The sequence below is a fragment of the Oryzias latipes genome, chromosome 6 (genome assembly GCF_053564925.1).
Source record: "Oryzias latipes strain Hd-rR chromosome 6, Olatipes_Hd-rR_3.1".
Lineage (NCBI taxonomy): Eukaryota > Metazoa > Chordata > Actinopteri > Beloniformes > Adrianichthyidae > Oryzias > Oryzias latipes.
In genome coordinates this window covers 24,411,473-24,434,439 of record NC_136242.1, presented here as the reverse complement: position 1 = coordinate 24,434,439, position 22,967 = coordinate 24,411,473, and the positions used below count along the sequence as shown (strand labels likewise).

The 22,967-nt window shown below is 36.6% G+C and overlaps 1 protein-coding gene across 2 annotated transcripts; it reads right to left on the bottom strand.

Annotated features, from left to right (window-relative positions):
• Positions 1-163: 163 nt before the first annotated feature.
• On the bottom strand, positions 164-21,030 carry bmal2 (basic helix-loop-helix ARNT like 2). 2 transcript variants are annotated; one of them, XM_004070079.5, is made up of 17 exons: positions 20,485-21,030; positions 13,455-13,584; positions 13,307-13,360; positions 12,912-12,953; positions 12,647-12,804; positions 12,320-12,399; positions 10,081-10,173; positions 9,782-9,899; positions 7,570-7,719; positions 7,237-7,480; positions 5,396-5,502; positions 5,082-5,232; positions 4,917-4,987; positions 4,358-4,469; positions 4,102-4,192; positions 3,091-3,187; positions 164-2,990 (listed from the first exon to the last, which is right to left on the bottom strand). In XM_004070079.5, exons 1-17 carry the CDS (start codon positions 20,540-20,542, stop codon positions 2,833-2,835), a joined length of 1,914 nt encoding a protein of 637 aa, XP_004070127.1. In that variant the 5' UTR covers positions 20,543-21,030; the 3' UTR covers positions 164-2,832. The 2 variants fall into 2 exon arrangements, with proteins under 2 accessions (XP_004070127.1, XP_011474577.1); XM_011476275.4 differs by lacking the exon at positions 20,485-21,030 and adding an exon at positions 16,144-16,231.
• Positions 21,031-22,967: the final 1,937 nt, after the last annotated feature.

Sequence of the window (22,967 nt, the reverse complement as noted above, 5' to 3'; positions counted from 1 at the left end):
ATTTTAGGCTAAACGATATGCAGATATTTTCCTAGGGTCAATTCAGGTTTTGTTCAGTATTAAAGAAACAAAAGTGTGTCTGTCATTAGCAGCTAAAGTGCAGTATATTACTTTAAAATGAATTATGCCCATATTTAGAGGACAGAAAAAAAGGAACCCAGTATGACCTAATTTACCATTTATTATTCATTAAGGTAAAATGATCGTAAAATGAAAGCTGTTGGCTGCTGGTGCATGCACAGCCTTGCAATTTAATCCATTTTAAGTGTAAACAATATTCACAAAACACAAAGATAGGGCCATCCTTAACACAACATGGTCTGCTTTACAAAAACTACACCTTTTATTTTAAACTGAGACAAAATACAAAAAAAAACACAACAACCCATGACCTCTTAAAAGGTTCAAATCTGTTAACACCAGATAAGATGATGTGAGATTTTTTCTTTTTTACTTTTTTGGGATATGACGGTCACAACAGTGCAATGTTGGAGGAAGAGGAACAGAAAATCACAAAAGTAAGCCCCAAAACATTTTGCCTTTAAAAAGGACCAGCCTGTCTATGGCACAACTCCATAGCGATGCGTTTTTGCTTAAGTACACGTCACCGTGTACCGACCCCAACCTGTGCAGCACCGGATTCATCTGTGAACAAGAGCCCACTTTATTCAGCATGGCATTGCATGGCGCATCAAGTTAATCCAATAACACATGTGTAGACCACCCCCCCTCATTCAGTCTGTAGAAGTGCCAGAAAGCCAGCTGCCTGTGTGGAACACGCTCAGATTATTGTGTCCGAACAAAACTGTCCCAAGGCACTTCGGACACAGGTAGGAGGGTTCGAGAACGAGTCCAGCTGTTTGAAATCAACTGGCTCACATTTCAAGCATCGGATAGAATAAAAACTCAGAATTTTTTTAATGATTTATGACTACCTTTTCCTAGACCTTAAATTCCCAAACTGGAAGTTCCTCTCAGTCCTTTGGAATTCTGTTAACTGTGGTCTAAAATATCAGCACAAAAGCAAAGCTGCTCCGTTTGCTGCTTATGTGAACGGCTTTGAATCTGACCGCTGAGGTTAAAATAGAGATGCACAGCTTTTCTGACAAAAACGTACACAACTTATGCTTCACATTGCACTCCCAATGACACACAGTGTAAAACCAGCAATGAATCCAGTAAGTCTCACATATACAACAGTCCCAAAAATAAATCTATAAGTAATGTGCCGTATGATTACTTTTCTGGATCAAATAGGACATTTTGAGTTATATCTCTTCACATGACACATACTTAAGATAACTTTGACTCAGGGAAATTATACAAAGTGCTTATAATAACTAGTAAAACAGCCAGAACAATTGCTTTCTTGAATTAAGCTTATGAGGAAAGTTTCTGTAGATTTTAATTTAGCAATTCTATTTGGAAGATCAATGTACAGCTATTCATGCTTTGGTAATCCTAGAAAAAAATATATATTACTGAGGGAATTACCAGCAATCATTATACAATGAATATAGCTATTCATATCTCAATGTACAGGCTTCAAATGTGCAATTCTAAGCAAGAACATGTGAAAACTCTACACGAGGTTAACACATCAAATCGATTAGAGACTCGGTTTAAGTAGAGTTTCACAATAAAAGTCAGCAAGGAGTTTTAAAATTTTGGGAGTCATGCATGTGAGCAATCCATGGAGAGCAAAATTACAGTTATATTAAACATTTATGGAATGATAGATCTGCATAGCTTAACCCCTTAATTATTTCATTTTAATAAAAATGCCTTCTAAACACCGTCAGTGCATAACAGAATGTGGAACCAGGAACTCAAACTATGGCACACCTGCAAAACTACATAATTGAGGAGAGTAAAAACAGTAAAAAAAAAACACAAATTACACTAAATACAAATGCCTAATATGTATTGAAGCATTTTGAACAGGATAACTTCCTGAGTTACCACCACTACTGTAATACTTGAATCAGATTAAATAACTTTACTGATAAAATGTGAAAAAGTCTGTATGCTGTTCAGCTGGTGATGCCCTAGCACAAATAAAATGGGCTTTTCTGCATGAACTGCAGTGATTAAAACTAATCCAAAAGAGGTGGTTGGTAAATCTAAAAGGACCAGCTAATTTTCTGGTAAAATAGGTCCTATATCCAAGAGGTAAAAATAGTTAGATTTAGGGATTCTTCGTATATATGCTATCTCTTTAAGACACAAATGGATTACATGGTGTTATACCACATCTACACAGGTGGCTTAGGTCGACTTACGACAAAAAAGAAGCTGGGGTGTGCCAGAGGTTTTTGAACTGTGGTTTGGCGTGGGACATTGGACTGGAACAAAGCGCTGGACTCTAGTGTGCTGGTGGGACACTGGGTGAGCCAGCATATCAAGTTGCCTCCTTCACATTCCCATACGGTACCAAGTGAAACATCAAGCCTTTATCATCTCAGTGCAGACTTTCTCTTTGTCAAGGTTTGCTCAAATGTAGGAGAAAAGTGGATTCAGGAAAACCGCAGTGGGTTTCTGAGCTATTTGACTATTAAGGTCAACAGATGAGGATCCTGGCGAGGAACAGCATTTTAGGGCAGGCAGACTTCTGTAAGGCTTTTGAGAAGCATCCTTTCAAGACAGGAAAACGGTTTGTTGGTCCCCATCCTGCTGGAGCAGCAACCCAAACTCTACGCATCTTATGCTGTAAGGGATTGCTAATAAATTACAGTCTTTAGAAAAACTGAAAGCTTCTTCTTGAGGTGAACCTTTTTCAGCTCCTGGCAGAAAAGAGAGAGTCCTAGCATTTCCTAGCAGCCAAAACAGATTTCATAAAGACCAGTGCATCTCTTCCAGGTCTATGGTTTCTGCCAAGTTTGTGTCCGTTTCCCAGAATCTCATGAACAGCGCCATGTTTGCTTCATCGTTGGTAAGGTTACTCAAACCTGGTCCTACAACACCGTCCAAATCCAAGTTTGAATTGTCCCCTGAGGTAAAAAAAACAAAAACAAAATTTAAAAAAAAGGAAATGCTTTGATAACAGAAGTGTTCAAACATTAAAGAAAATAACAAAATCGGCTGCAGTACCTATGAGCAAATCTCCTGCTGAAAATGAAGCTGCTTGGGCGTCATCAGAAGTAGACTTTCCTGGGATCTCCATGTCAGAAGTTTCCCCATTTGGCACCTAAAAAACAGGGAACGAGGACACCTAGTGGGAAGTTGAACCCATAGCAATATCTCAAAAGCACAACTACAAGTATAGAAAAGAGAGAATGATCTTCTTTTCTTATTTTAAATATATTATAGACTTGTGTTGAAATGACTCGAGCCTGCAATAGAAGAATATCAGTATTTTTTTTTACTTTGACATTTTTTTGACTTTTTTTTTCTGTCATCACATAAACTCACAGAAAAAGGGGTCATACAACAGAAAACAGTTACCAAATTTTTACCTCTGGTTAAGCTATAACGCTTTATATTGACCGGACTACAATGATGGACATCCTTTTTGAAAACCAGAATACAATGCTGTTTGATTAGCACAAAACAATTTTTTTTTTTTTAAATTTAGTATAAAAAACACACACAAAAAAACAAGTTTTATACCAGCAAATGAAAAAATGAAAGTTACATTATTCAGCAGAGTGGCTGTTAGTTAAAAAAACATTATACTGAATAAATATTCTGGTAGATTTTGAAATGAATAAGCAGCTTTCTAAACTAAACTAAAAATCAAAACATTTTCTTTTTGGAAAAAAATGACCTTAAAGTTCATTAATAAGTCCTTATTTCGAGGGCTTGAGAGCTTAAAGAGCAAAGAGAAATATAACTACATTTTTAATTGTAAAACTGCTACATTAAAATTTGCAATTAAACTGCCAGAGATATCATTGACTTTAAAAAATATATATATTTTTTGGTGACTAGAGGGACTAAATGTTTACTTCTGTTCTCTCCTGCACATGGAAAGGCTCCATTTCTGTGTTGCTCCAACCAAACTACAGATGTACTAATGCAGGGAGATAACTGAGGTTTGGAAAAAGGTTAGGTGTTTTCTTTAAGGTGCAGACTCAACGGTAAGAAAAGGGAGGAACTTACATTGTTTGTGAATTGATTGAGGGTTTGTGGAGATTTTTCCTGTGGGAGACTGAAGGGGCTAACATTCCCGCTGGATGGTGACGAGTTCAGCCTAAGGAAACAGATCAACTTCATTTCTGCAACAAGTGGTATCGAAGATAACTTGATAACAGGAAGTGTTGATGCAACAGTAAGGCTTCATCTAAACTTATGGAGCAAACAGAGCAGATCTTAAAATAACCAGTCTTGTCTTTAAAGAATCTGCTGTGGGACGTACCTGTTAAAATCCAGCAGTTCATTGGCGATGTGAGTTCCTATGCTCCCAGCATATACCATAGTCCCAGTTGCAGTGGAAATGCCTGGTATAACTGGAAGGGACTTTTTGCAATCTTTGAAAACATGAAATATGAAATGATAGTTAATCTACACTCGGGGATTTCCTACTAACTTGAAGTTTTTAAGAGAGGCAAAAATTGCATCCTTCAGAGAAGTTGCTCTACATTCCAGAAGATGGAGAGACTTTAAGGAGACCAGTTTGGCTGTCAGATGACTTCTCCACGACCTTCCATTTGGCAGAAGTACTTTATTTTCTTATTAAAGTTGAAACATTTCAGTTTCAGTTAGAGACTGCAGCTCTCATGCTGCAGTGTTCCAACAGCAAGTTGCAATAAATGTACAATTTTCAAATCTGTAGATTCTCTATAGGAGAGCTTAGAACTACTATATTATGTGTCAAGTTAAATGGTGAATTTGTAGCTTAAAACCCAATCAGTTTGCAATTTTGGCAGTGAGAAAAGAGCATTGATATTTTATTTATATACTCTCCATCCACAAACCTTCTGAAGTCTTGGAATTACTCGACGGCTCTGCTTTCTTTGAAGAGCGCCCTGCTCGACTGTGATCATACCTAATCAAGAGAGAATAAAACAAACAAAAAACTCTGAACGTAAAACAAACACCCACACAAACATGGATTTTTAGATATGGCCAAAAACACTTACGATACCACGGTGTTAGTAGACACTATGTATTCCACTTCTTTGGTCCAGGGATTGATAAAACTAAACCACTGACTTTGCAGAGTGACAAAGGAACCATATTTTGTTTTGAACTTGTAGCAGTTGGTCTCAATTTTGTCTTTACTCCGCAGCACTACAACAAGTGAAAAAGAAACTTCACTGAAACACAAAATATTAACAGAAGATGCCTTGAAAATATAATTCATATGCAATTCAACTACGGCAAACATTTCCTGTTAATTCATAACTATGTGTAAGTGGTTGGTATCAATAGAATATTATTAAAGCCTATTTACCCTTCCTATGTCTGTCTACTAAATGTGGTAAGTCGTCTTGGTGGAAGTACTCATAGCAGGAGGTTCCCAGCAGTTCTTGGGGAAGATAACCTAGAACGGTTGTTGCTCTGGAAGACAAAAACAATAATTCAAGAAAATAAAAGTGTGAACAGAGTGCTTTTCCTTTGAAAAAAAGGCTTATATACTAATAATTTGAAATCTCTGAAGAAACCCTGACGATCTTCCAAAAAGATCAACCTCAACTGAATTACTTTCATAACCTCAGGATGTCTGAGATGATTTATTTTGGTTTGTTTTGTTAAATAGACTGATTTGCAACAAGTCGATTCACATTCTGCTTTTTAAGGAACTAAATACATATCAAATAGAGCAAAAACTAAAAAGTATTTTTTTTACTTTCATCATTCGGTTCAAACCATTCAAGACACACTGCTACAAAACTATTGCACACAACAGAAAGTGTGAAGTTAGAGAAACTAAGACAAGTTGTGTATTTTCCTTACATTGGATTAGAAAGTACTCTTTGTTAAACATAAAACATGAATATTGATATCCTTAAAAAATATTAAAAATTAAATACAATTATTAATGATAAATAATCAAATTCCTGAGTCAGTTTGATTTAAAAGTTCGGGATTCATTTTGGTCTACTGTTCAATGTTGATTTGTTTTGTTTTGTTATGAAAAATTCCTTTTAGCTAGAGATTCAAACTAAGGAGATTTAAAAAACAAAAACAAATAAAATCTTTTTCCTTGGAAGAAAAATTGAGAGTTACAGTTCCACTGCAGTCTCTAGTAAAATCATTTTAGTGGTCTTTCAATGATGATTATGCCGTTTTTAGCTACAAAAAAAAGGTGTTGTTTTCAAGGACATATTTTCTGCAGAGCGGCAGAGGATCCGTTCGAAATCTGCCGCTGAGTTCTGGTTGGGACTGTTGGCAAGAGGCAAGCCCGCACCCACTTCCCGTCACCCGTCTATTTAAGAGCTCTCCCCACATTGTCAACCAAACATTTTTGGAGCAACAAAAGTGGCGTGTAATATTGGAGCTATTCAGCCGTTCAGTTTTGAGCCATATACCAGCTCACACGAGGAAAACAAAGACGTAGATGGATCTATTTGTCTGTAAGTGGATGCATTAGAATGATGCTGAGCAGAGAGCTTATGGCGCAGCAATTGTAGCTTCTACGCCACAGCTACAAGCTTTTTCAAACAGCATTTATACATCTGCTCCTGATTCACAATGGTTGGAAAAATAAAAATATTCAGAAATGCAATTTTAAGCTCAATTTTCTGTATATATGTCGTCCAAAATCCGAAAAATGCCCCAAGAACATGTTAAAGACACCAAAAACATGATTTTTATTGGATTGGGTCTTTAAAGGCTGTTGTCACACACCTGGGTGTCTGAAAACTGTTCCCCACATTTGACTCATCCCCATGCGGGATGATGAGCTACACTTGGAACTGTTTTTTGGTTTAACCTCCCTACTGCAAGCTCTATTGCAGAGTGTGAAGCAGGGAGGTATTGAGTTCAACTTTTAGAATCTTTGGTTTGGACCTATGACCTCCCAGGCTCAGTGTCCTGGCAGACACTCTACCAATAGTCCACTGAGCTGGATAGGAGAAATACAAGAAATAACTTACAAGGAGAATGTATCCATGAAAGACATTAATCAATATTACATATTGTATGTGAAAATGTGCTCAAATAGAGTCCACTTTTTAAACCCAGCTCTCCTCCCTAAGGATGCTCTGCTCATCATTCAACATTTTATGTATAAAAGTTATTCTGGTTTTCAGAAATGATAAATAACACTCTGCTGCTAAAACACAAGTATACCTTTGATCAACAAAAGTGAATTTTCCATCCATGGCATAACGTGTGATGAACTCGGTGGGTTTAACTTTGACTTCTCCATTAAGCTGGGGAGATGAGCTGTTGTGGACCCGCCCCACTGCCACCAGGCAGCTAAACTGGGAACTGTCCTGCTTGTCCACTTCTCCTTCCCCCTCTGCTCCCAGTTGGCTGGTGGGCCAGCTCCGCATGTAGCCTGTGCAGTAGACTGTGCAGTACTTCTGGGATTCTAGTGGGAAAAGGAGACGACAAACCCAGTGGTGAATAAACAGATTTCTTTGTTAGAGTAAAAATAGACAGGCATAAATAAACACTTACCTTTCTTTTTGGAGGTATTGGGATGGGAGTCCTTCTCTTCACTTTTGACAGCAATTTTGTTGTACTTGACGCGGCAGAAGAAAGAGCGACGTGCCCCTGAACACAACCGAGTTGCACCAACTGGAAGATCAGCCTGGACCTGCAAACCAGCTGAAGAAACCAGGACTGGTAAACGACTCGCACATGACTAAAGCACTTTGGTACAGTGCTATATAAATTATAAAGTGCTATATAAATAGATCATTCATTCATTAATAACCTGCCTAATCAGAAGCAGATAAGGCAGAGTTCCTGAAAATCCAGCAGGAGGCCGGTCCTCGAGGCCTGGAGTCTGAAATTCTAATTAGTCACAGAAGGATCCCTCTATATGTCAAATTAAATCAAATCAACTTTTATTTATATAGCACCTTTCCAACACATGTCACTCAAAGTGATTTGCATAAAATATTATCAAATTTAAAAAAAAAATGACATGACAAACAATGGCGACCCCCCCCCCCCCCCCAACACCCACACACCATGATCAAAAGAGTGATACAATGCTGCAATGTAGAGATCTGGCTTTGTCCTGAAGTGAGGAAACAGTACTTTGGGGACATGTCCACATCAGTGACCCCCCCACCCAAGTTCACGGAGTACACTACCACAGGACCCCCCAGATCCGATCAATAGAGTCAGACCCGGGAGATCCCATTGTGACCCTGTTCACTGAGAAGGATCATCACTGATGTGGAGGATCCCTCAGAGGAAAACACTGGAGTTACAAATAAAATGTAAAAGGGAAAAAATTAAAATTAAAATATATTTAAAACAAGAACAAGAAACAAATAATTACATAAACCTTAATAGACATATAAATGGTTAGTGTGACTAAAAAATTAAAAATAAATAAATACAAATAATTAAATAAACAAGTAAATGTATATACATACACATATAAAATTAGTAAAAGGGGACATAATTAAAATATCAAATAAATTCCTAAAATTCAACTAAACCTAAATTAATTTATATGTTTTATAAGGAGAAAATGATTAGAATAAACAGAATCTAATCTGTATTCATCTATAAAATTATTGAAAGATCAATTAAATTCACCACCCTCTTCCACCCTCTCCAAAAAAAATAACAAAATCCTTCCACTTTCCTTAAAGATACCCCAAACAAATCCCACATTTAAATGCATCAGTTATCACTTTCACAACATAAAGCCACGTTTAAGTAAATATGATTACTTATATATTGCATAACTTTACTGAAAGGTCACTTTTGATGGGTTAAGCTTTGTACGAGCACATTGTTCTACAGGTTTGGTGACTGTTTTTATATTGAGGGAGGAAGTTGAGCTGCTCTGATCACTGCTCTGCTTCAGAAACATGCAACACAAAACACATCAGTTTTACACCTGAAGTTCCACTCCGATCATCTTTTAATCTAATTTAAGTTTTCCCAGTGGTCTTTTAAACCCGAACATGCAAATTGTAACCAAACTGTAAAAAAACCCTGTATCGTTTTCTAAGACATAGTTTCTACAGAATGGCTAGAGTTCATTAGAAATGCCCCCCCTTCCCCACCCCGTTCCTGAGAGCTCTCCGTTTACACTGTCTCCCGCTAGCTTACACTGTCAACCCAACACTTGTGGTGCACAAAAATGGCGAGCATTTTTAGAGCTATCTAGACATACATGGATCTATATGTGGATGCATCAGCATGGAGTGGAGCAGGAAGCTTATGGTCCGCTTCATCGTAATTTCTGAGTAACAAAAACAATTTTTTTTAAATCTTCTGCTCCTAATTTACAATGATTTGAATAAAGAAATAATCAGAAATGCAGTTTTAAGCGTAACTTTCTTTATATTTGTCCTCCATCATCAGAAAAATGCAACAAGAACATGTTAAAAACAACAAAAACACAATTTCTTTCAGAGTGACGCTTCAAAATAAGTCATTTGCTATTACTTATTCATTGTAAAACAAAACTAAAAGAACCCTTGTGTATTAAAGTAGTGTTTATGGGTTTACTTTGTAAAAGCACATTGTTCTGTTCTGTTTGGTGACTCTTGTTTCCAAGAAGGGAGTTGAGCTGCTCTGAACACGGCTCTGCTTCAGAAACATGTTCCACAAAATGTTCACACTTAAGCTGCAGCACTTCTGTTCTGCTGCATTTTTGGGGGACCTGGGCTTTAAAAAAAAAAAAAAAGGAAATACTTACTTTTAGCATCAATTAGGCGTTCACGAGGGTGCGATTCAGAAGCCGACAGCTGCTCCTTCACTTTTCCAATGTCTTTGGGATGTATGTAATCAAACAGACTCTGCCCAATCAGCTCCGTCTAAACATAAAAAAAGAAATAAACGGCTCTACAAGATGACTTTAAAAATGCTTATATTCAATAAAATTATACACAACAAGTTAAACAAGTTCCTACTCATGTTTTTCTTGCATCAGTATCAGGTTAAAGGCCATCCAGTGTGCTGGATAACGAATTTGTGAGACGAACGCAGGATAGTTACCCGACTGTAGTTTAATATCTTTGTGATGGACTCTGACACAAAGATGATTTTTCCACGATCACAGCCCACAACAAACAGGAAACCATCCGCAGCCTGTGCAACAAAAACAGACAGTTTGATGATATGTTTGACATAAAAGCATGAATCAACCAATAAAAGAAAAATCTGTAAACCATCCTTTATTTCTAACATTTTGTGGCTTCATCAAGTTTCTTTGGTGATGCTTTTTCAGCTCCAGAGTCATTATCAGTCAAAGTGTGTGTCCCTGTCCTCACGTTCTCATTGTTGGAGATGATCAAATAAAGTTAGATATTAGATAAAGATAACAAAAATAAACACTAAATGACAGTGTTTCTCTATCCAAACCTGCATGATCCTGTGTGAAAAAGGGCATCCTTCTAATTTATAACATCTTTGGAAAGATGAATATATTTTTCCCAACCAAACCCAGGTCTCCTTGTGTTAAACAGGAAAATGGCACCTATCAATTCCTGACCTGATTCAAATTAATCAATAACCTAAAAAGAGTCCAAAAGACCTTAAAACTGAAATATCATGCTAATATTTGGTAACAAATAAGAAAAAAAATGTCATTAATAGGTCATACAGTCATGTCTGAATCTGTGGGACTCGTGAGAACTGCAAACCTTTAACTCACAAATGACAAAAATGTAAACTGTGATGACCCAGGAGTGACCTGCTGACTAAAATAACTCAAAAAGTGCAGGAAAGATTTACGAAAGGTCACACAAAACTCAAACAGCATCCAGTCAGTTATGGTAAGGACTTCACTTTCATTTGAAAAAGAGGTTGGGTTATAATGGCCTGAAAGACCAAAAAAACTGCGAGCAATGCATAAACATAAATAAAACAATGCCTGAAAGCATCTCAAAAATCACTTCCACTGAAGCTGAATTTTAACAATTCTGCAAAGACGAGGACGCAAATTTTCCTTCATAATGCCATCTATTTATAAAAAATTGGATAGCTTTGCTGCTTGTGAGGATGGAGCAGTTGTTAGTGAGAGGGGGCCAATCGCTATTTCTACACAGGCCCATGTAAACTTGTATTTCTCCTCACCTAAGTAATAAACAACTTAAATTAAAAGCTGCTCGCTGGTTTACTTGTGTTGTATACATATGTTTATTATTTTAGATGACTTAATTTAATTAAATGTGACAAATGTGCATACAAATAAAGAAAATCTGCATGAGGCAAACACTACATCTCTGAAAATATTGTTTTTGAACTGATCAACTGAGTATTTGGATTATTTTTAGATTAACTTAAAAAAAAAGGAAAAAATGGGAAAAACCTAAATGTTTATGCTTTGAGTCTCTTAGACTTTTTTTAAATGAAAATGTTTTTTCAAAATAATAATAATGCCAATTTAAGAATTGTTATAGCAAATATAAATGGCTGCACAGTGGTTAGCGCTCTAGCCTCAGAGCAAGAAGGCGTCCGGTTCAAGTCCCGGCTGGGGGACCTGAACCAGAACACCAATGGGGGACCTTTCTGTGTGGAGTTTGCATGTTCTCCCCGTGCATGCGTGGGTTTTCTCCGGGGTCTCCATCTTCCTACCACCGTCCAAAGACATGCTTCATAGGTCAATTGGTTAATCTACATTGTCCTTAGGTGTGAGTGTGAGTGTGAATGGGTGTGTGATTGTGGCCCTGTGACAGACTGGCGAACTGTCCAGGCTGTCCCCTGCCTGCGCCCACAAGTAGCCGGATAGTCTCCGTCAACCCCGTGACCCCGAAAGAGACAAAACGGAAGAAGATGAATAAATGAATGTTTGAGCAAATATATATGTAAAATGTATTCAGAAAGGCAGACTAATGTAAAAGATCAGACTAGCTTCTTGAAAAGGAAGAGAACATTTTAAATACTGATAGTACTTAGAAGCACCAAATCCTGATCAACAACAATTTCTAATAATAAAGTTCTATGGAGATCAGTGAATTGTATTAAAATTTTGGGGGTTTAAAACTAAAAGAAAACAGATGAACAACAATTAAAGCTAAGGCAGGCCATCATATAACTTCTAAACAGGGATAATCCATCCATCCAGTTTCTAAATCTCCTTGTTCCTAATCAGGGCCACAGGTTGCTGGAACCTATCCCAACTACTCTCAGCCAAAGACGGTGTGTACACACTGGAGGGTTCATCAGTTCATCATAGGGCAGCAGCAGTTAACAAATATAATAATGTTGCTGACTGAGTTTACTAAGTGTTTACCTTTAGAACAAGATGTTTAAGCTCCTCATCAGGAAGGAATGAGGGTTTGCAGCTGGCTTCAGAGAAGGAGTTTGATGAACCTGAAGGATACAGATTACATTATTATTGTGTCCTTCACTTAAAACGGCATTCAAAACCCAGTTTATCCCTCATCACCAATTTTGAGTCTGAATGGTGTGAAAATGCTACTCAAAATTGGTTATATGAAAAACTGGCCCGCTCTCTGTACCCCAACATTAAACGTGTTGTTTTTTAAATGGAGAAGAGTCCGAGCTGATTGCTTTTTTTCGGTTGCTGATTTGCTACAGTCATGCATCGCTGGGGTACCTTTGAGAGATTTGAGGTGTTGAACAGCCATTCTGAGCACAGTGAGTTTGTCCAGTTTCCGGGACATGGGGTTACAGGTTGGAATCATTGCCGACAGCTTGTCAATCAGGGTGTTCATTTTGTCCCGTCTTCTCTTCTCAATTTGACTGTGAGGTTCTCTGCAAATAAAAACACAACTTTTAATGTGGCGTGGTCATGCTCAAGCAGTTTTGCCACAAACATTTCAAAAATTAAACTGGTTTTATTTTTAAAACAAATTAACCACCTGAAGCATTTTATTTTGGCATGCTGGTCCTCTTCATCTGACCTGTGAAGTAAACAAAAAGATTATTTGTTAAAGTAAATAAGCTACAATGATTGAACTACTGAAAAAAAAGAAGACTGATGCTGGGATTTCAATTGTCCTTTTTTTAATAAACTCTTTCATTTATTTTATTGTATACTTGTGAGTTTAAAAAAAGAAATATTTCTCCTGGTCGAGGAGATTTCTTGACATTGTCCTGATTGAACTCTAGCAGAAGAGTCAAAAAGAGCAACAAAAATGATATCTTTGAACTGCGTTTTTGGCTTTTTTCTTGATGGTTGCCAAATTAGTTGTAGCCGTATGGATAAACAAAAATCCATTAAACATCTCTTGGAAGAAAAAAAATGGCAGAGCACCTGTTTTGGTCATCTTCCATTTCCACATCATTTAATGAAGACGGTTTTAAATCCCTATGGAGAAAATTGAAAATGAGGGAAGGCTCAATAGGTTTGAGGCCTTTGTTTTCATGATGACAAACTCAATCATAATCTAAATCCTACTCACTGGTTGTCTGTGCTGCCTTTGCGCTTCCTGGTTATCTCCATGCTCAACGAACTGCCAGACGCCGAGGCTGAAATCATGAAGTCGGACTGAGATCCGGGATTTCTTTGTCCCTCCTCAACCAGCACGTCCACTGAAACATACAGTTGTGATTAACTGCTAACAAATTCGGCATGAAGGTTAGTTTCAAGGGAAGATGAGGCGGAATATATTTAAAGAAAGTCTGATTTTTACCACAATCTAACTTAAACTTGTGTGCCCTTACTTTCTTTTTTTAAATCAAAAAAAAAAAATCTCCCAATTCATATGTAGCTGTGCAGTTGGACATTTTTAAACCTTTTTAACAAAAAAAGTCAGTTTTTCTGCAAAATGCTGCAGATCTTTCAGAAGTCTATGATGGAGGGTGAAGGTTCATTTCAGTAAAGCAAAGACTCAAGTCTGGCACTGTGACAGATCAAAATGCATAGGATGTACAGCATAGAGGACAACATTGCACTGCAACTCTGTACATTGGTGATGATGCAACACTTTGTTTTCAGAGCAACTCTGACCGCAGCAGTAGAGGTTATCGCCCTGCAGGATTCGCAATATACGAGTCACCCCTGTGACTAAGTAACTGTAAAACCAAGCCCCAAAAACGGAAACACTGTAATGACACAAGCCCATTCTCCGAAGACTGAGCCAAAAACAAGAGACTTTCCATTTAGAAAAACCATGGAGAGGACAAAAAAAACCAACACACCCAATTCAAAGGAATGTCTGAGAAAAGCACAAACAGGTTTGACCACTATAAACTTGAATGCACGAGGAGCTGTGAGGCATCGGCTTCTAAAGCCAAAGATCTTCAACACTTACAGATTAGTTATGGCTTCTCTTCCTTTTGAACACTGATACATTGATAGAAAACACCAGGAAACCCTGTTATTGGTTAGACAGTCCATCAAAACAAAACATAAAGTAAAGCGAGATGAAGTACATAAGAAGTTGTTTTGTGTTGCATTTGTTAAATATGAGAGAGCTGCTGGTTCACAAAAATCTCTCTCTTATTATCTAATCAGTCATTAAACTAAAAATCGGGTATTCTAATTACAAACATAGTATGTTACAGAAATAAATTCATAATAAAACAAAGCAAAATATTTCATTCCTCGTTTTTGTTTAAACAAATGTATACAATGAAATTACGAGTTTAAAAAACAACTACAAATGTCATGAGAACTGAAGATAAAGTAGCAATTACTACTTTTATAATTCTTAAGGCTGTGGTCTGTTATATAAATGTACAATTATATTTCATATACACGCATTATTTAAAATCTTGTGTGTGCGTGTGTGTGTGGGGGGGGGGTGTTCTAAACTAATTATTTTCAAGCTAAAAACCCAAACAAAAAACCTTTTGACAGACATTTTTTCTGAATTAAAGGAGTCATGTAGTGTTTGCATATATATATATATATATATATATATATATATATATATATATATATATATATATATATATATATATATATATATATATATATATATATATATATATATATATATATATATATATATATATATATATATATGTACTGCAAAAAATACTGTTATTCATTTAATGACCACTAGAGGCTGGCTTCAAATTAATTTCCTGTTGACTCCCATGTTATTTTATTTTATACCCCAAATAATACAGCTTATTCATTTTGTATGTACTACACATAATAATTGTGTGTGGTGAGTGTGTGGAAAGTGTTATATTCTGGTCTTGACTCAAGAAACTCCACACAGAATACTTTAACTCCACCCAACAGGGAAGTACTTTTAATTAAGTCAGGCAGGTTTAAATCTTACAGTGCAGCTCAGGTGCATGCTCTTATTCATTCTGACTTTGCACCGTCCAACTGGAAACAGCAAGGGAGTTAATTTGTCCTGCCCAATTACCCATTGTGATGCTAAATTGGGTGGATTAACACAACAACATGGCCACTCCTGTTCTGTTTCATTGTGTCCATTCAGAATACTTTAAATTATGTTAGACGTCACACGTGTCTATGGGTTAAACATGTAGCATCAATTTAGCTGTTAACCTGCAAATAGCACTTCAATCCACACACCATTTATAAAAATAAAAAAAGGTAAAGAAAAATGTAAAAAAGTGTGATTAAAAAAAAAACTTGGCTGCTATGGCTGAACTCTCTTCTAAAATGAAAGACCAGTAGCAAACCAAGCTACCTTAAAGAAAGAGTGAAAGAGTGTGCCAACTGGCATAGAAGACCATGTCTGCATATGGCGTTCTATCATTTATGGCGATGCGACCAAATGTCCTTTCAGACCAAAGTAGGTCATCTATACTAGTACTTGCAAATCGTACCCAAATCCCCAGAGGTTAATCCTAATGAGCAATATAACCGAATATCCATTTTTCTGTTTTTCTATACATATATTAGATTCCTAAAGAGTGGTAAAATTATATATTGAGCTTTGTCATGGCATTCTGATTATGGATTTCAAAATAAAACACAACCAAAACGGATCTTAGTTTGACTAAAAACGGATTTTCTGACCTCTCTGAGAGAATCTAGATAGTAAAGAATTTTGCCATTTGATGGACAATTATGCGTTTGTCTCTGTTTAAGTGGGTGCCAGGTAGGCTGGCTGGGGATGAAAACAGATGATAGATACACTTATGTTGTAATCGGGAACATACATCACAGGAGACATGGACCCATTCGGGGTGTCCCACGCCTATGGCCCGATGACAGCTGGGTTGGAATCCAGCCACCCGGGACCCTGAACTGGATGAAGGAAGACAACATAATCAACATATTTCTAAGATTAACAAGTCACAAAATGCTTCTTCATATAAAACTAAACCTTTGACAAAGCTTTTAAAGAAAGCTGATGGGCTTTTTTTTATTCCAGTTTTGCCTGATTTACTCAATATAATTACATTTTACTGTACCACAATGGGGATTCTTTTAAACCACCAGTCATTTTGAACTCTTAGGAGACTTTTGTTATCTTTAGTGGAGAATCTAAACTTTCTTTGTAATCAATGGTTGCCTTCAGTGACAGCTGGGTAAGGCCAGTTTGGTAACCTAATACAGGCTCCAGGTCATTGTCATTGTTTCACAGGTGAGCGTGTGCGAAAGAGATAAGGGAGGACGTCCGACATCGGGGCAAAGGGAACTGATATTCACATTTATTTTTAACGTTGTTCACAGACTGTCGACCCCAATAGCCATTAACCAGATAAGCAGTGTTCTGACTTCTAATCCTGCTCTCCCTGCCAACTTCTGATAGATTACGAGATTTATAAAAGGCAAGCAACTGGATGGACATCAAACTGTCGGGCTCACAAGTTAACGGACTCATTTCACTCAACACCTGAACGAGCATCTGCTCTTCTCCAAAGACCCGAAAGACTTTTGTCGCTGCAAATAGTTATGCATAAATACTTAACATTTTTGCAACAAAAGCAGCTCTAAATATTTGTGTTTTACTTTGTGAAAAAACTGCAAAAAGGATCCAATAAATCAAGGACATCAAAGATGGATTAGAGAACAATGACAGATTGTCCATATATAAACTTTCAAAATTAATTTTGAAAAGACACAGCTGGGATTGAAGTTTTATTAAAAATCAAATGCACAACAAAAGGTTAAAAAAAGTAGTTTTAGGTGATGATTCAACCATAAATATACACTTTAAATCTTATTCTTGGACATAAAGACACAAATTCTGAAAATATTGTAACTGAGTTGTGTAAAGACAAAAGGGATGCTCTGTTTAAGTTACCGGTACACAGCTCAAATACAAACTTTTAACATAACATAAATGCAGCAGGTAAAAGCCCATGAGATAATGTTGCCTGCTCCCAAATGGCAACACAAAACAACCACAAAACGGTCTCAACAACTTAAGACACAAGTCTGAGTTTCCTAATGTCTAAACATTGTTCTACTTTCCCTTTTTTCATTATCATCTGGACAAACCTTTGTGTGGCAAAAAGGCAGAAATAAAAGTCACTTTATTGCTCATCTTACAAAAAATAACTAAATGAATTAACATTTTGCTGTAGAGATAATACATTTCTCATGTTAACATGTAAAATAGCTGCTTTTCAGCACATCATTGTTTGAAAGCATTGAACTAGCAAACTCTCCTACAGTTATCTTCCCAAATTTTTATTTCAGAAAGTCAAAAAATGTCAAATATGTCATTTTCAAGTACATATCCCAGGTATAGAAATAAAAAGCTGAATATTAAAAATCAGATATCACAAAGTAGGGAGTCCATTTTGCCTGTACCAACTTTTTTTGCACTGCTAAGCAGAAAAAATCTGATTAGAAAGTTTTTTTCTGTGACATATTCACTAAACCTTTTCAAAAGAACAAACCCCAACACACTCAAGTCAGGGCTTAGTGGACTTTAAGCCCAGTGGACAGTGTTCGCTTCCTTTCAGAGGAAACTGCAGAGATTTAATCAGTCTACAATACACTAGTAAACTCACACTAATAAATACCTAAAAACATGTCAACTTTAAACCTAGAATGTATTTTTCTCAAACTTGGAAGTTAAAACCAAATATTCAAGCCACAAAACCTTTATTATAAATAAAACTTGAAACAGTTTGTTAATGCATTTCAGCAACAAAGATGAGAATTTATGCAAGAATAAAAGCAAACACAGTTACCATCGTCACTGAAAGATTTAGCCCCATTTCACCTCCTAATGTCCGTTCTGTATAGTTTTAGTTACAGTTGCTTCTTACTATTTTTTTTTCTTCTTTTTAACATTATTTATCCCTTATGCTTGAATTTTAGGCCTGCACAATAAATCGCAAATTTATCGATATCGCGATATCAAGCTGTGCAATACGCATATCGCAAAAGTCGGCAGAAATTGTGAAAATTGCTTACCTTAAACGTGCTAAAGCAATCTTATGGCAGCTTGAAGTATTTAACGAATCAGATAAATTCCTGCATTTGATCAATCGGATGGAGCCCTTTTATGTTAGATGTTTGTCTCTTATGTAGACGAGGGTCATTTGGTTTGTCTTTTCAGTTATGTTGACTTTTATTTCAATAAAACTGTTGCAGTGACATGGAAATGATGTATTTAGATGTTTTGCTTATTGTTCTTGCATCGCAAGTTATATCATCATTGCAATTTTGTTCACTTAACATCGCAAATCGCACGTTTTCCTCATATCTAGTAGCCCTATTACATTTCATAAGAATCCAACTGACTTAGATTTGTAAAAATCATTGGTATTTATATATATTTTTATGTAGCATCTTCCACATTCTGTGAGGGGGCTTGACGTGCTACCAGACTGATTCAGAACGGCAGAAAACACACGAATGACAGGAGGGCCAAGGGCATGTTTACTGAACTGATATGGAAGGTGTGATACGACAAGAAGGGGCCAGTATACAGTTCTAAGAAAACTCAATTCATAACATATTTGACTACCGGTAGTTATATCACGTGTCAAACTCAAGGCCCGGGGGCCAAATGTGGCCCGCCATGTCACTTTGTGGCCCACGAGAGCATAAACGTTTTTAATTTCTTAAAATGAATGTTTTTTTGTTGTTGATTACATATTGTTTATGTGTAGCTGTTGTAATTATTCAATTGCATTGCAGGTATTATGTGTGTATGCAGAGAAATTTTTGTCATCAAACCATCATTTGGATGCAAGGCTGTGTGCAGCCTTTTTTAGTAAAATGTTAACACATGTTCTTTCTAGCTCAGTTTTATTTTTCTATATTGACTTGGACAGTCTGATCCTTCATTGATGGAGTTTTGCGTGTTTTAATACACGGACAAAATTTAAAAGGATTTATGCTAAAGTAACACGCAAACATATGTTTTCTATGCAACTGCAATTGTCACTTTAAGAAGTTATAATAAATAATGAGTAATTTAACATTAAGGAGTAGTTACATTTATTTTTCATTACATTTAGTTATATGTATAAGTTACATCTGGCCCTTTGAGGACAGACAACATGCTGATGTGGCCCTCAGTGAAAGTGAGTTTGACACCCCTGAGTTATATTGTAAATCAATGGTTTAACAAGTTGAAAATTGTGTTGGGGTATTCAATCAAACCCAATCCTTTAACAGATATTGTTTTACACACACCAGTGTATCAGAATCAGAATTACTTTATTGATCCCACACGTAGGACATCCTGTATTAAAAAAATGACTTGCAAACATTGACTTCATATATGTGTACTTTTTCTAATGTAGAGTAAACATAAGTAAACAATCGTGTCCAACCACCAGCTGTGCAGTCAGCAGCTTCAGGACAAAGTGTGCTATGTGGAGCTCTCCCGGCACGCTGGATAGACACAAGTGGAAAACATTCTTATTTTGATATTTTTTCATCAAAATACAGTATTTATCGGTGATTTTGTTTTTGTGTTTGTTTTTTACACCTCAAATTAAAATTAGCCACTTTGTGTCCTGCGGGCAGAACGTAAAAACACGCTACCGGTACAACCGGCTGAGTCGTCAATAACACACAAACCTTCCAAGTTCCAGGGGGAATTAAAAATATATATTTAATATAAACTGCTGTGACCCGAAGCACCAATTTGATCAGTTTTATTATCTGTCTCTTGGAGAACACTGTCAGATTAACAGGCCTTGCTGCCAACGCTAAGCTAAATTGCTTTAATCGTTTGCGCAACACCGAAAGGGTTTTAAACACACCGGTTAGCTTAAAAAAAATCTTTTTTTTTTTTTGTGGGGAAGTGAGAACTAACAGCAGCATACGGTGGAAAAACGCCGGCAGAAAGACTAAAAATGATGAGTAAGGTTACATAAATGGCGTAGCTTTAGATGGCGAGCTTGCTCTACTGATCTACTGACCTAGTTTCGGCAGACCGCAAAGTTACAGTAAACCGTAGAGGGGAAAACATGCCTTTAAATGTCGTTGTCTTTCCTTGTGTGTCGTAAAGATGACAAATGTGGCAAAACAAAGTATTTATACACGGAAATACAGAGTAGTAATAACTATTTTTGTTTTAATACCTGCTGGTTCGCCTCCCGCTCCGTCACCGCCGCCAGCCGCTGCATTCTTGGCCGACATGGCTGGAGCCTGAGCCGGTGCGCTGGGCCCCGGCGCTCCAAAACATGGAGAACGCCGTCGACTGCTCCCAGGTGCCGGACGGGGTGCGAGGGGGCCCCCCAAAAGTGCAGGGAACTCCACTCAACGCACGAGTTGTTAAAACAGCTTTTATATTAAAAAAAATATGCAGGAGGTAAAACGTGCTAAAGGGAGAACCGACGAGTGACGCGAGGAAGATAGAGCGCAGCGACCGAGTAAGAGCAGAGGGAACGCGGAAGACGGAGGACAATCTCCTCCTACCGATGCGCCATGGTCACAACTTGTGCTAAAAATACTTTTAATCACGAGTAATACTTCAAAATGAATTGTAATCAAAAATTCAATGTAAAAAAAACAATCAAATGCAAATCTAGAGATAAAGTTCAAATTTCTATGATTTCTGGAATAGTTAAAAAATTCAGGACGCATGTCCAAAGTCCGGCCGTGAGCCAATTGAAGGCCCAGCCCGCAAACCAGTATATTTAATAGAGACACAAAACAGCATATTTGATTTATGCAGGCTTCATGGATGGCTCTCATACATTTTCATTTCACCAAATTAAACCCTTTTAGCAAAAGGTTTGGACAGCCCTGGTGTCATGATATCGTCTGATAACAATTATTAAGCACTATTTATTACTAGTATTATTTAATACTTGATACATAATCTGTATAGTTGGATTGATAAAGTTTAAATAATTCTAAATAGATAATAGGAACAGGATTGTGGGAATATTGTAAAGAAAAAAACACAATAGGGGTGCTATTATAGAAATGTTCTTTTTCTCGCTCTCTTTCAAGGAATTAATCAAACTATTTGACAAAAATTATATTTATTGGATTAAATATGTCATGTGTATTCACTGTATGCATGTATAAGTGCAAAAATGTATATTTATGGTTAAGAGTTAATGTAATGTCAAAAAGATGTCATAATTTATTTTATTTTCCTTATCTTTATTAATTTATGACTTCATAGGTTTGATATTTATTTAATTGTTTTTGTCTTTTTTGTTTTTATTGCTTGCAATAAACCTGTCATGACACTTAATGCTTCTTTATCTTACTAAAATTATTGTAAAAAGTAAGGAGATTGTATTTGGCAAATCTGTATAAACATTGACTTCCCTTTTAAACGGTCTTACATTTGGAAGGAACATCCTTTTGTGAGATTAGCATCACTTCTGGGTATAAGGGTTGAGCCAGAAACACCAGCCAAATCTTCTCTGTCACGCAGTTGATGAGGGATGTTTTCTGAAATGAAGTAATGCGTTTTAAAGCATAAGAGAAATCGAGATCTGTTTGTGTTTTATTTTTGTGACGCCTGCGCGAAATTTGTAGAACCTCGTTTAAATCTAATTTCTCACTTGCTGAATATAAGTATGTTGTACTATACAATAACCAATGGTAGGAGGTGGTAGGTTCTGTGATGCAAACAAAAAATGCAATTTGATCTACTGTATGGAAAAAAATGCATTTGGTAAGTGTAGAGTTCAAATATCCATTAAAATATCTACATTTGACAATATTGCATGATGAAATAAGGAAAAAATTATAAGATGAACAATTCATTTTATTACAAAGAATGTAGGTTAATAAGGATTTTTTTTTCGTTTTAACAGTTTGTTGTGGGGTGGGGAATCCAGAATTTATGTAAATTTCACAAAAATAGGTAAACATTTTAAGCTTAAGCTTGTTGACGTTTTACATTCACTTGCAAATGTAGGTAAATTTGTGATATAAGTGTGGGGAATGAAATACAGTTTCTCCACATGAAACAGCTGGAAAAAAACACAGACCACAACATAAAAACACATTCAAACAAGTCAGTACCTAAAAGGTTTTTCCCAATCTAATTTTAAATTCTAATACAACATTAACCGTTCATTTTTTATTTTTCATCTTTTTTATCTCTATCCTCGAGTGTCTTAGACAGCTCATTTGGTTCAGCTTTTGTAGAATGTAGCTGGAAAACTTGATTGTTGTTGTCTTTTAGAGCTCTGCAGGGTTTTAATCCAGGATTACATCATGTGTTTCTTAATAGTAACCTCTGTTAGTGTGGTCCCAGCTCTGTCCAGGTCATTGACTAGTTTCCCCAGGGAAGTTCTGAACTGTTAACTCACCCTTTTTGAGATCATTTTTATCCCATCAGATGAGATCTTACATGGACCCAGGTTACAATACTCTCCCTGATGATGTTTGCTCTTTAGTTTTGGTTATGGTGGAGAAGTTGCAGTCTGACTGTTTAAGGGTCTGGACAGGTATCATTTACAGATCACCAGTTTAAACAGGTGACATTAAGACAGGTAACAAGTGGAGGATACGGGAAGCTTCTTAAAGTAGTAACAGACCTGTAAAGGATAGAATTCTTGCTTGTTTGTGGAAACTTTATATTATTTTTTTTATG

Bases quoted from the DNA above. Each gene is read 5' to 3' on its own strand.
- bmal2 (XM_004070079.5), bottom strand. From the start codon at position 20,542: ATGTCGGCCAAGAATGCAGCGGCTGGCGGCGGTGACGGAGCGGGAGGC. The intron at 9,900-10,080 runs GTAACTATCCTG...TTTTATGTTTAG, and splicing joins AGATATTAAACTACAGTCGG to ACGGAGCTGATTGGGCAGAG. The intron at 7,720-9,781 runs GTAAGTATTTCC...TGGTTTCTTCAG, and splicing joins ACGCCTAATTGATGCTAAAA to CTGGTTTGCAGGTCCAGGCT.